The 14,270-nt window shown below is 41.4% G+C and overlaps 1 protein-coding gene across 1 annotated transcript in view; it reads left to right on the forward strand.

The window, feature by feature from the left end:
* EYS (EGF-like photoreceptor maintenance factor) overlaps positions 1–14,270 on the forward strand; it is a 670,725-nt gene that overhangs the window by 643,962 nt on the left and 12,493 nt on the right. The window contains exon 28 of the mRNA XM_089530993.1: positions 2,145–2,317. Within this exon, the coding sequence (XP_089387119.1) occupies positions 2,145–2,317 (173 nt within the window). The remainder of the gene's footprint in view (positions 1–2,144; positions 2,318–14,270) is intronic.

Genomic DNA, 14,270 nt, shown 5'->3' on the forward strand with positions numbered 1-14,270 from the left:
GCAATTTCTTTGGAAGTTTTTAGAGGCTGGATGGCCATCTGTTGGGGGTGCTTTGATTGTGTGTTCCTGCATGTCAAAGGGGTGGATTGGATGGCCTTTGTGGTCTCTTCCAACTCTATGATTCTTATCAGTGCTTGATCCAAGATATGGGAAGTCTTTAATTATTTCAGTTTCCTCATCATCTATCTTTAATTTGTGAATATCCTTCATTGACATTATTTTAGTTTTCTTAATGTTCAACATTAAATCTGAATTTGCACTTTCTTCTTTGACTTTCCTTAGTAGTTGTTCCAAGTCTTTATTATTTTCTGCTAGTATTATGGTGTCATCTACATATCTTAGGTTGTTGATATTGCTTCCTCCAATCTTTATTCCTGCGTATAAGTTGAACAAATTGAGTGATAAGTTGCATCTTTGTCTAACTCCATTTCCAGTTGGAAACCACTCTGTTTCTCCGTATTCTGTTCTAACTGCAGCCTCTTATCCTGAGTATAGTTTGCACATCAGGACAATCAGCTCTGGGAGGAGGAAGTGGAGCAAGAGAAAATGGGTACCTCTTTCTGGGTCCTATGAGACCAACTATAACTGATTATTGCAAACACAATTACACTTTAAATCTCAATATATATATATTTAACAACAGTACAAATTATATTTTAAATATATGTACTGTCCCAAAAGTTTCATATATCCAATAATGGTCCTAGGATTTGACTGCAGGACTCTTCTGCATATGCTGCTCAGTATTCCTGCAACATTTGGGGCTAACTTAAAAGGTAAAGGTTTTCCCTTGACAAGATTGTCTAGTCATGCCTGACTGTAGGGGGTGGTGCTTATCTCCATTACTAAGCTGACGGAGCCAGTGGTGCTGTACAGACTGGCGCAAAGCGCCAGCCTGCACACGTACAAGAGTTGCCTCAGGGCATCCTTTCCAGATGCCCCACAACCATAGTATGTTGCCGCAGCGTTGTAATGCCGGAGCCCTTTCTACATGGGCACCACCATTACGACATCACGGCCGCGCTGCCTCCAAATTAGGCGGCGCAGACATGATGTCTTGGCACTGCTAAAGGGTGCTTGTGGCACCCTGTCAGTGGCGCCAGAAGGAGCTCCATTTTGGAGGCTTCTTTGGCTGCACGTATTGCTGGCGCAGCCTTTAAACGGCCGTGCCAGCAATACAAAGAGAAAGGAGCCGAGCGGCCCCTTTCTCCCTTTCCCCACCACTGTTGGGGTGTCCTTGAGACTTGAAGCCCCAAGGACACCCCTTTCCAGGCCACGGAGAAGCGGCCTTTTGCCGCTTCCCCATGGCCTGGAAAAGCAGCAGGTCAGGGCCTCGGGGCTGCCGCTGTGGCAGCTGAGGCCCTGATCCGTCAGTGTTGTCAAAAATGATCCCACAGACATGTGGCCAGCATGACCGCACAGAATGCTGTTACCTTCCCACCACTGGTACCTATTTATCTACTTGCACTTTTACATGCTTTTGAACTGCTAGGTTGGCAGAAGCTGGGACTAGTGACATGAGTTCATTCCATCACAGGGTGCTTGAGTCTCGAACTGCTGACCTGCCAATCTTGCAATCATCAAAGTCAGTGTCGTAACCACTGAGCCACCTTAAAGCTTTAAATAAATATTACAGAAGAGAACAAAATGTATTATATAAATTACATAAGAAAGAACTTTTGTTTTCCCACACAATATAAATACACAACATAAAATCCCAGTACTTTGTTTAAGATGAAAAGGACTTCCTTCTTAGCCCTGGCAATTGCAACTCCTCTCCAGCTCCAGCTCTTCCTCTCCTTCAGAGCTCAACCAGCAAATGCAGCCTCTTCCTTAGGCTTTCTCTAACCAGTGGGCCAAAACAATACTCACAGGGGTTACATCTACAAGGACAAAATTTGTATTTTTGAACTCTATATCAAGAAATGCTGTTTGGAAGGACTAAGGGGTGAAAGCAGGAATGGAGCAAGGAAAATGTTAAACACTATGGCTTCTCTGCCCCAAATTCTCCATTTTCATAATTGCTTTTCTTTAGAAGCAAAGGACCTCAGGGCTCCTTTATTTTTGTTTACCAGTAACAAAACAAAACAAAAAAATAGATGCTTCTTACTAATGTTCTGTTTCCTTTTTTGTGCACCTCCTAGCTGTCATTGCCCCACTGGTTGGAAGGGAGCATTCTGTACAGAGACAATTTCTGTGTGTGATCCTGAGCACAACCCTCCACACAGGTGCAGGCAAGGTTCCACTTGCATCCCCCTGCCTGATGGATACTCCTGCCATTGTCCACTAGGGACCACTGGGGTCTACTGCGAACAAGGTATGTGTCAAAGATTGTCAATATAAAGCCACTCCAGACAAGGCAAATGTGTTGGGAAATTATGTTTTTGTAAAATATTCAACATTCCTGTTGTCCCAGACTATTTTCCAGTGATGCTTTCAAGTCTTTTACTCTAAGGCCCAATACAGACAGGCAAAAAGCACTATCCTGGGACCGATTTTGGGGCTCAGGAGAGTGGCGTGTCCCCACACTTCCGAGTTCTACCATAATGGCTCGCCCCCATCCACACGGGGCCACCATGATGACGTACATGCAGTGCAGCATCTAAACGGCACCGCACCACGTGGATGTCATCAGCACACGCAAGGGTGTCAATGGTGCTGTGCGCGCACCCTAAGAAGAGCCCCCAGGAGTGGGTTCGTTTTAGGGCTCCTGGAGGCCATGCCATTTGGTTGCTGCTGCCTTCGTCAGGGGCAAAAAGAGGTGGCATCTTGACATCCCTTTTTCCCCGTCTGTATCCCACCTAAATTTCAAGTCAAGTCTCAAGTCTCTACCTACATATCTCATGTCATATCTCAAGTTCTTGCAAGGTACTTTCAAGTCAAGTCACAAATCTAATCTCAAGTCAGGGTGTCAAATTTCATAGAAAAAACAGAGGTGGGGTGGAGTTTTAATAACTAGAAAATCAAAAAGACATCCACAAAGTTAAGTTAAAAAATAACATAAAACTATACCCAGAACCCATATATTCAAAGTGTGCTCCACTCTTTCAACCACACATAGAATTAATGAGTTCTAGTTATAATTTAAAACAGTTGAAAGAGTGGGTGAATATTACACCTGTGTTGTATGAGGAGGGTTGGTGTTGGTTGCACTAGTACTTGGAGGGATGGGTTTATTTCCTGAGAGCTATGGCTGCTGAGGGGAACAACACTTTAGTGTAGAAAGGTGTATTTGTATCTTAATAGCTGACCCCACCACCAAGAACAAAGTCCATTGCACCATTCACTTCAAGCAGCAGGCAAGACTCGACCCTGAGAGTGCAGGGTGTATTTCTCTTGCCTACTACTCCTAGGAAAACCTCAAGCCCATTGCCTAATGCATTTCCTGTCCGCCCCCCAGAAAAAAGCACTCTGCTCTCAGAGGCGAGTCTTGTCTGCTGCTTACAGGAAAAGCTTTAGAAGGATCCTCCAATGTGCAGTGGATCACACTACAGCACTATAACAATAAGGGGGGGAAACGGATATGAGAAAAAATACCATTCAAACTGTAGGACCATCTCAGCAAACCACACCTTGTCTGTTTTTTTTAAAAAAAGCCTTTGGAATAGCCATAATTTAGATTTAAAAAAAATCACTATAAATGCCCCACCAAGAATGAAATGAATAGATGCAGAGGCAATGAAAACCCACAAAACCCAGCAAAACTGAAAGAGCTATATTGTGAGAACTCTTGTTTCTTTTTAGAGCCCAGAGATACACCCCAAAAATTTTGTTTTACCTTTTTTTCTTTGCTGTTCCAGCAATAGTACAGTGAGAGATGTGTGCGTGTGTGCGTGTGTGGGTGTGTGCCTTTCCTGAAAGAAACAAAATAATAGAATCCTTGGTTCATTGCCTGAATCCTTAAGATGGAAAAAAGAAGCAAATGGAGCTTGACCTGCAAAGTCATATGCAATAGCTGAAAGATTTCAGTGCTTGTTAGCTTGGAAAATGTGGAGGGCACAGGAGTGACAAAGAGCTAAATCAAGTCCAAAACATCTGCTTTTCTTAGTCATCCTGTTCTATGAGTGTAGATCCATTATCAGAACCATTCTTGGCCCTGCTAGTCACATCTACTTGGATGAGTTTCAAAGATTAACACAAAAGAAAGTTGACAAGGTTCTTCAAGTGGTCCAGAGAGACAATATTTTTGCTTCAGTCATACAAATATTGGCTGGCTTGGGCTGTAGTGGCGGTCCATGCGAACTAGGGTTGGGGATCATGTGGTTTGTGTGCGCTCCCTAACCCTAGTATGGTACAAGCACGGCGCTTTTAGGCCCGTCTGTCTCAGGCCAATATATCAAGACTAACCAAACGGATTCAAGCCAATATGCATTATTTTCCCTGGAACATGAGCCCAGCTAAGGAGAAAATGTAGGCAGGTAAGCCATGGTGGGAAGAAACCATGTTCCCATGCTGCTTTATGCATAGGGTCCTTTCACGCTATAGATTCAGAACAATAACAATATATCGCACTTTGACTACCATGGCAATATCTCATGGAGCCTGGTGAGGAACTAGAGGAGCTATCTGAGAATGCTCAGTTTCCCTCCCTAAATTGCAAATCCCAGGATTCTAGAGGGTGCTGCCATTGCAGTTAATGAAAAAGCATAGCACCTTAATTGTGTATTGTGAAAAGGCCCCAGCCCACGTTCCCTCTGGTTCAGCCTTAAACCCCCTAATTTTGAACCAGTAGTCCTTTCACACAACACAGATATAGCATTTTGATTTAAATGCTATGGCAACATGATATGGAATCCCAGGATTTATAGTTTGGTGAGGTGATAAAACTGAGAATTCAAAAAAAAAATCTTCCTAAATTGCAAACTGGATTCCATATAACGTTGCTGTGGGAATCAAAGTGGAATCATAGTGCGATGATATGTAGTGTGAAAGGGCCCATGGACCTCCATAGTTAAAAAGATGAGTTTGCTACCGTTACATTGATATTAACTTTACTAAATTAAAATGAATCACTGTGCTCATCATTATTGATATAGTGCCCTGTACATTTATTTCTCTACTGGGGCTTTTAGAGATACAGTACCCTTTGGGTGCAGAACCAACTGTGCTTCTTGCATTAGTAAATAACTGAAGCAGCACTTAACATCATTAATTAGTGGCACTCTGCCTCCTCATGTGATGTACAGCAAGTTCAAATTCCTCCCATCTGACCTATATAGGAATAGGCAAGGGGGAAATATGTTCTCTTGGTTGTTCTTTCAGTAACCCTCATCAATGAATAAAATTCTGCGTAAGTAGCAGAGAAATGGAGAATTCCTAATGAAAAGGCCTACTGTGTCAGCCTTAAAATCCTTGACCCTCATTTCCCCTTCACTGGCAGCACGAAGAATTGTCATGAGATTTTTCTAAGTACAGTTTTCTTTAGTGAATGGTGACTTGGAAAAAATTAACTGTTTATCCAGACCTAACATTTTAGCATTCCTAGATTTATAGTGGGTTTAAGAAGAGCATTGTATGGCCCAACCAAGTAGGAAATTGTCATGCAGTAATAACTACCAAGGAAGGAAGGAAGGAAGGAAGGAAGGAAGGAAGGAAATTAAATAATTACAGAATAACCTGAGGATTTACAAATCAGAAAGAAGGCTAGATTAAATGAGGTCTACCAAGCAATGAGAGATACCAGCCGAATTTTGCCAGGTGGCCAAGGGCAGCACACAAAGGAAATGTATTCAAGACAGAGGAGGACAAACTAATTTTAAAGGATCCAAATCTGATTAGGAAAAATAATCTTCAGAGAATGCTGGCATGGAAGAGAGTGGGGTATATATACTGTTGGTTGAGAGGAAACTATTTACAAGTTAATCTAGGCCCAGCAAATGCAAATGAAAACCCCCCAGGGTGAGGGGGTTTCCCAGCAGACAATGGATCATTAATTAAATAGACACCCCGAGGCCTTGCCATTCAACAACAGAACAAGACACAGATTAACATGCAAATCACATCCTCTCAACCAACAGTATATATACCCCACTCTCTTCCATGCCAGCATTTTCTGAAGATGCCAGCCACAATTGCTGGCAAAACGTCAGAAATAAACTCTTCTAGAACACGGCCTCATAGCCAAAAAACCCACAAAAAACTTAGGTCTTCCATTTGTGTGAGGATGGCTGCTGTTTTGCTCATGAACTGAGGCTGGAAGTTGGAAACAACCTGAAGGCACCCAGCAGCATAGCAACAACAACAGCAACATGTTGTGCTATAGGGTTGATTGTAATCTTTAAAGTAATTTCATTTTTAAAAATAAACTTGTTGATATTTGAACCTACAAAAAACTAGGGATGCTGGCCATGAAAGACTTCGACTTCACAATGGCAGACCTACGGTTGGGAACCATTGGTTATAGGCTGTAGCCAAATGTTAGGGCTGAGTCCTGACTCTCCAGTTTTCATGGGTCATATCTAGGTGAGAAAAGAGGTTGCAAATTCTCCAATTTTGGTAGACTCAGCTCCAGGGAATAACATCCAAAATCCACAAAACAGTGATGATAATAATAACAACAACAACAATAATAATAAAGTTTATTTTTACCCTGTCTCTCTGTCAAAAGACAATTGAGGTGGCTTACAATTAAAAGAATCCAAAAACGTACTTCCTCTAAGATCCAAAATGTCTCCATCCCTTGTTAGGACACAGCCCCTTTGTTAGGCAGAGAGCATTGGAATCTCTCAAGGGAAGCTTCCATGCTTTTTCATTAGGAAAATACAAATATTTCCTTAGTTAGCTTCCTCGTTCCAGTTGTAGTGGTGCCAGGGCTCACCCTCTGCTCAGCTTTTCATCTTCCTTCTGGCTAGATGTAAGTATGCTGGATTAGATGTTCCTTATCCCATCTCCCTAAACAAGTGAGAAAGAATAAATCTCTCATTTCACCTTGATCTGGAAATAGCCCCTTTAGTTAAGATTTCTTTCTTAATTTTCAAGCAGGCACATAAGTTCTCTTTGTGTGCATTTGTGTTTGTTTATTTGTCTAAATGACAGGTTGTGAACAACTGCAGTTTGTAGTTAATGCTATCCCTAGCTGTCAGGTTTTGGCCTGGAAACACTAGGATCTTGAATGGTCCCGAACTGACAATCCAAGTGTAGCCAGAGATGACCTGAAGGAATATTCACAAGGTTAATTAATTTAAAAATTTAGTTAAATCCTTCTAGATGCACAAGGAATCAGATCTTTTGGGAAGGCTATGATTCTGCCTCCTTCTCTCCTTTCTCCCCTGCTGAAGATGAGCCTTTTCTTTCATTTGCAAACTACTTTTGCACTTTGAACAAAGTTTGCAGCAATTGAAGTAAGCAAAGGACAAAGGAGGAAAGGAGGAGAAGAAAAGGGAAACTGAGTCAGTTTGAAAGCAGCTGAAAAGGTGGAATGGCAGCAGATTGGTTGGGACTGTCCCTACTAAGTCAGAACAGTTGCTGCTGGAAGTATGATGATTCAATGGGTTTACTCCAGTTGGGAATGACCAACAGGTTCCCAGCCATTCCCTTTTAACATAAAGCCAGTTTTGTTTTTCATCATTGCACAAGTATAAGAACATGATTAAAGATTGTGTTTCTTCAAGTTAGATCAAGTTTGGCCTCACCAAATTGGGAGACTGAAGGAAAACCAAGTGTATGAGATTTAAAAAAAAAAAAAAACCTAGTGTTAAAGACCAGTGTAGGTAAACTGGAAAGAACTCTGTTTTTAGAAGGTTCTATATACTCAGAGTTGGGTACAATAACTAGCAGAAGAAGCAAACCCGGTACAGGCACCAACACAGCCAAAATAAAAAGTTGTGCAATGCTTTGTACAGTGGACCCTTGTTATACGCTGGGGTTTGGTTCCAAGATCCCCTGTGGATAACAAAATCTGTGTATGCTCAAGTCCCATTAAATATAATGACACAGCAAAATGGTGTCCCTTATAAAAAAAAATGGAAAATCAAGGTTTGATATTTGAAATTTATACTTTTTTGAACATTTTCAAACTGTGGATGCTTGGATCCATGTATAAAATAATCTCTGAATAAGAAGGACTGACTGTAATCTTTTGTACAATACCATGAGGAAGCAGAATCAAAACTCTGGGTTTGGTGTTTGTGCAATGATGAAAGGGGGTTTCTGCCTTGTGTGAACAAAATGACACCACTTTTTACAACCCACTCCCCCGGGAAAAAAAAACTGAATAATAATAATAATAATAATAATAATAAAATTTATTTGTATCCTGCCCCTCTGAGAACAATCGGGGCAGCTAACAAAGTTAAAAATACAGAACATATAAAATCCCTGATACCCTCCTCCCCTTAAAAAAGTATTAAATCCAATGCAGAATTTAGACAAGAAAAGAAAAAAAAAAACATACAAGTTAAAAACTGCCCAGAAGGTCAACAACATCACATAAGCAAAACAATCAATGGGAGCAGCAGTATCTTATTCCCAGACGTTTTTCTGAGGCCGGGTTCTCAGTTCTGGGAAGGCCTGTTGGAAGAGATCTGTCTTAACAGCCTTTTTAAAGCTGTCTAAGGATGTAAGTAGACAGATCTCATCCGGCAGGCCATTCCATAATAGAGAACCCGGCCCCAGAAAAACGACTGAGAATAAGATACTGCTGCTCCCATTGATTGTTTTGCTGATGTGATGTTGTTGACCTTCTGGGCAGTTTTCAACTTGTATGTTTTTTTTTCTTTTCTAAATTCTGCATTGGATTTAATACTTTTTTAAGGAGGGGAAGGTATCAGGGATTTTATACACACACACACACACACACACACACACACCAAAAAAACAGCTGGCAAATAATATTGTTTATAACATTATAATCCTGACACAATGTCATAACAAATGGCACCCCCTAGATGGCAGCACAAGACAATAAACTGCATAATGAAAGATTTTGCTAGAATTGTATGCTTATTCTTAGATTATAAATAGACATTTGGGGATATCTTGTTGTTATTGTTGTGTGCCTTCAGGTTGACTTATGACGAAACTAAAACAAGCCTATCATGTGGTTTTCTTGGCAAGAGTTGTTCAGAGGAGGTTTGCCATTGCCCTTCCCTGAGGCTGAGAGAGTGTAACTTGCCCAAGGTCACCCAGTGGGTTCCATGGCCAAGCTGAGAACTGAACCCCGGTCTCCAGGGTCCAATGTTCAAGCCACTATGCCATGCTGGTCCACCTTTACTGTCTATCATACAATACATTGAATACATACAATGCCGGAATAAAGGATTTCTACAATAAAAGAGCTTTACAAAGTAGTATCAAGGGCTGGTGTACACTGGCCAGAATTCACTGGGCTGCTCCTGGAGTATTCTGGATTCAGAGCTGCCTCAAAGCCTCCCCCTATTATCTCCACACTCCAGAGTGAAACTGGTCCGATGTCTACACAGGCATCTCACTGTGCCACCTAGCACTGCTGCAAGTTGCTCCCTCTGAGGTCAGAAACTATATGTCCAACATCAGTCACATGGCTGCGCACATTGTTGTGATCTCAGAGGGAATGACTCATGGTGACAGCGCTGGACAGTACAGCAGCACACAGGAGTGAACATTTGCCTGACATCAGTGAAGAGTGCTCTGGATTTTCCTGTAAAATCCAGAGCAAAGGAAGAGGGGTTTTTTACACTGCTTTAGCCAGGGACAGAGAAATTTCGATGTGAAACTGCCCTTCTCTTTTTAAGACAGTCCACAATGAAATCGGGGCTTTGGCTCTGTATCATGTAGACAGGTCATGGTGAGAGCAGGGAAACTGGTGTAATTGGACCATGTAGACATGCCCAGGATTAGACCAAAGCCCTGTGTAGGCTAGCATCCCATGGTGGGAAATCACATGCTGATGAAACATCCACAAGCAGGACATGAGAGCAAATAGCCCTTTCTTAAGGTTCTTCTCCAGGAGCTAGTATCCAGAAATCTCTGATCAAAGAGGTATTCTATAACCATTATTATTAATTTGTGTGTGTGTTGTGTGCCTCCAAGTCATTTCCAATTTATGGTGATACTAAGACAAACCTATTACAGGGTTTTCTTGGCACGATGTGTTCATAGGAGGTTTGCCATTGCCTTCGCCTGAAGCTGAGAACATGTAACTTTCCCAAGATCACATAGTGGGTTTCATGGTCATGTGGGGGGTTTCACTTTCATCTCTAGAATTGTAGTCCAACAGTCAAACCATGTGGGGGTCAGTCTTCAAGACAAAAGTGTAAAATGCTATGTGATCATTTGAGGGCAAGAGAAGGAGCTTCATTAATTTAACTGGAAAATTAAATAAATAACATTTAAAGACTTTGGAATCAATTCTACCCCAGTTTGGACAATGGGAAAGCCATGCAGATAAGGTGCTAGAGGTCAAACTGACCCCCACAAAATAGTTCTTAAAGTTACTAGTTACTCATGTGTGCAGATGGTTTACCCAGAAGCTCAATGTTCTGTGAACTTCATATGAGAAAACAGGAGGGTGTAAACACACAATTGTGTCAATACAAATTACACATTTTTCTTAACATTGGCAGAAATGGTATTGGATGTCAATAGCTTCAACAAAACCCCTTTACAACTCTGAATTTGAAACACATACACATTAAGCATCAGTTAGATTGCCTTTGTAATCCAACAAAATTTCATGATTTATTTCCATAATTGCTATAGCCAGCAAGCCAGCATACGACACATAATGTCCAGGAAAGCTGACACACAAGTAGGCCTTTGAACATCTGAACCTTGTACTCATTAGCTGCTTTATGCAAAGAGACCTCATAGTACCTTTGAGACTAGCTGGAAAAAAGAAGTTGGTAGCATGAGATTTCCTAGATTTGACCCTACTTCATCAGATGCAGGTTTTGAGGAAGTAGGCTCAAGTCTACAAAAGCTCATGCTACCAACTTCTTTCTTTCAGTTAATCTCAAAGGGGCTACAAGATCCCTTTGCATACTGATTTTCCAGACTAATACGGCTAGGTTTTTGAATTCTACCATCAGCATTAACTTCTGTATTAGTCTCACACAGAGCAAGACAGACAAGGGTCAAACAGCCAGCTTGAGAGACAGCTACCACAGAATGCCTCCTGTTTTTGTTTTTTTAAGCAGGGTTGGCTGGTATAAACAAGGGTGTTTTAAATCTTAAAAATAATAATAAATAAATAATAATAAAACTTTTATTTATATCCTGCTTTTTGCTACCACAATCAAAGTGGCGTACAACCTTTAAAAAATACAACAATATATACAATTTCACAGGGGGGAGGGGGCTTAAAATGGATTAAAGAGTTCTATCCATTAAAGTTACAGACAATAATTCTAAAACAATAGTACAATAATAGAATAACGGTGGGCAGAATCTCCACTTATATATGTCTGTGGGGGGATCTTTACATGGCCGGGTTCTATTGCGGAAAGGCCTACCAGGAAAGATCTGTCTTGGCAGCTTTCTTGAAGCTCTCTAGGTTGGTAATTTGACGGATCTCGTCTGGCAGGCCATTCCATAAAGTGGGAGCAATTGTGGAAAAAGTCCCCTGGGAGGTCGCCATCAATCTGGTCTTTGTGGACTGCAACAAATTCCTCCCAGAAGATCTGAGGGTATGGAGTGAATTATACGGAATGAGGCAATCCCTTAAATAGGTTGGGCCCAAGCCATGGAGGGCTTTAAAGGTGATGACCAACACCTTGTACTGTCCCCAGAAAATAATAGGCAGCCAGTGGAATGATTTCAATATTGGTGTAATATGGTCACTCCTAGCTGTTCCTGTAATCAGTTTCGCTGCCATATTCTGTACCAGTTGAGATTTCCAGACTAGGCACAAGGGTAGCCCATGTAGAGCGCATTGCAAAAATCAAGTCTTGAGGTTACCAGTGCATGTACTACAGTTTTGAGGTCACCCAGCTCCAGGAAAGGGTGCAGCTGGTGTATCAGCTGGAGCTGATAACAGGCACACTTGACCGTTGCATTCACCTGATTTCTCATCTGAAGTGATGAGTCGACAAGCACCCCTAAGCTGCGAACACAGTCCTTTGAGGGGAGCGTGAATCCCTCTAGGACTGGAGGTTGCAGCCCGATACCTGGTTTCGGGGGGCCCTACCATAAGTACCTCCATTTTGTCTGGATTCAGCATGAGCTTGTTTTCCCTCATCCAATCCATTACTGCTGCAAGACATTGTTTGAGGGGAGAAATGCCATCTGTCGTCGTTGCTGATAACCGAGACATGGAGAAGTATATTTTGGTGTCAGCATACTGATAATATCCCGCTCCATGTCTACGGATTATTTCTCCCAGCGGCTTCATATAGATGTTGAATAACATCGGGGACAGGCTGGCACCCTGAAGGATGCCACAATTCAGCTCTGTTTTCGAAGAGCAGCTGTCCCTGAGCATCACCCTCTGGAATCTACCTGAGAGGAAGGAACGGAACCACTACAAAGCAGTGCCTCCAATTCCTAGCTTTCTCAGGCTTTAAGACTTAAAGCAAATGACTTTTTTAAAAAAAAAAATCTTGGTTTTTTTAAATTGATTATTCATGTAGTCTGTTTATTATTACTGTACTATTTTCTACTCTTACTGAAACAGCAATAATTTTCTTGAATTTAAACATTTACACTTTTATTGGTGGTTATTCATTGTTAGACTATTTCCAGTGTCAGTTGTTTGGTTTTAATCATTTTATTTTATAATGCAAGAAATGACATTCAGAAACAAATCCTTAAATTAATGTAAGTTCAACCAAAATAACTCGTTCAAAATAGCACTTTTATAGAGAACAATTATTATTTAAGCTAGTAGCCATAACCACTGAACTGGATTTTGCTACTTAATTTTCTGATTTAATCCTATATTGGTGTAGGCCTATACTCCCATATATGTAGGCTGCCAATTTGTCAATCTAATTCCCAAAGTCAGCTGTTGGTAAATCCCCCTGTGTTGAAGAATTCCCAGTTTGCCTCTTATGAAGGAATTTCCCTGGCATCATTCCACATCCTGGCTGTTTGTGGTCATCATTTGAGTGAGCTGAACCAATGCAGTAAGATGAATGGAAGGAACAAAGACTTAGGACAATAATGTCCTCCACTGTTATAAGTGCTATTATTCCACTTTAACTGCTGTGGTTACCTCCTGTGACATTCTGGAGCTTGTAGTTTACAATTCTAAAATGCCCTTCCCTAAACAGGACAATAAATAACCACAATGGTGAGATAATAGATTAAAGGCAAAGGTCATCCCACTAAAAAGGAAAGTAGAAGTGGGTTTGATCCATGCTACCTAGTTATACTGATGAATTACAGCTGGTCCAAGAGTGAGAGTCAGGTGAGGACTAACTGATAGATAACTCTCTTTGCCTTGCATAGTTGTGGACCTATCCCTGATGTGTGAAGTGTTGTTTAATTTGGTATGTGTTTGTGGGAGAGGGAAAGACCTGTTGACTTACTGTCATCCCATGAATTTTTGTAAGGTTTCTTAGGCAAGGGATTCATGGAGGTAGTTTGTCATTTTCTTCCTCTGAAATATATCCTACAGCAAATAGTGCTCCCTCACTGTCTCCTTTCCAAGTACTTTTTGTTGTTGTTCTTTGTTAGGGACCAATTTTTCAGGAACAGTGTGGAGACAAAGAGTAAGTGTAAACTAAAAAAAACTCTTTTGTATAATTATATAAATATATTTATTCTAATTATGGATGAGCGTGCCAGATTGGCATATGCCCCAGGTAGATGAGTTGGGCAGAGTGGAACAGTTTCCATTTATAAAATGCATACTCTATATGGAGACATTAATATTAGGTTTTGCCTGAGAACATCGTTCTTTTGGAATCTCACTGGCTGTTGTTGTGTGCCTTCAAGTCAGTCCCAATTTATGGTGACTCTACTGCAACTCTATTATGGGGTTTACTTGGTAAGATTTGCCTTTGCCTTCCTTTAAAGCTGAGAGAGTGTGACTTGCCCAAGTTCACCCAGAGGGTTTCTGTGGCCAAGTGGGGATTTGAACCCTGGTCTCCAGAGCTGTAGCTCAATGCTCAAACCACTACACAATGCTGGCTCTCACTGGTGGGCCATGCTCTTAATCTGTATCCATGTGATTACAGTAGTTAAAGAACAAAGAGTAATGCCAAAGGATTCCTTAAAGGAGAGATGGACAAAATGCAGTCCTGGCAGCATTGGGTCCCCAAGGCTGTTTGTGACTTTCCAGATGCCCCAGACTGCCCTTTCTTCAGCTGAAAAATGGAGAGTGAATAGCCTTTCATGGAAGCCTCCAGGAG

Source organism: Sceloporus occidentalis, unplaced genomic scaffold (genome assembly GCF_023333645.1).
Source record: "Sceloporus occidentalis isolate IW3139 unplaced genomic scaffold, rSceOcc1.0.p SCAF_6, whole genome shotgun sequence".
Classification (NCBI taxonomy): Eukaryota; Metazoa; Chordata; class Lepidosauria; order Squamata; family Phrynosomatidae; genus Sceloporus; species Sceloporus occidentalis.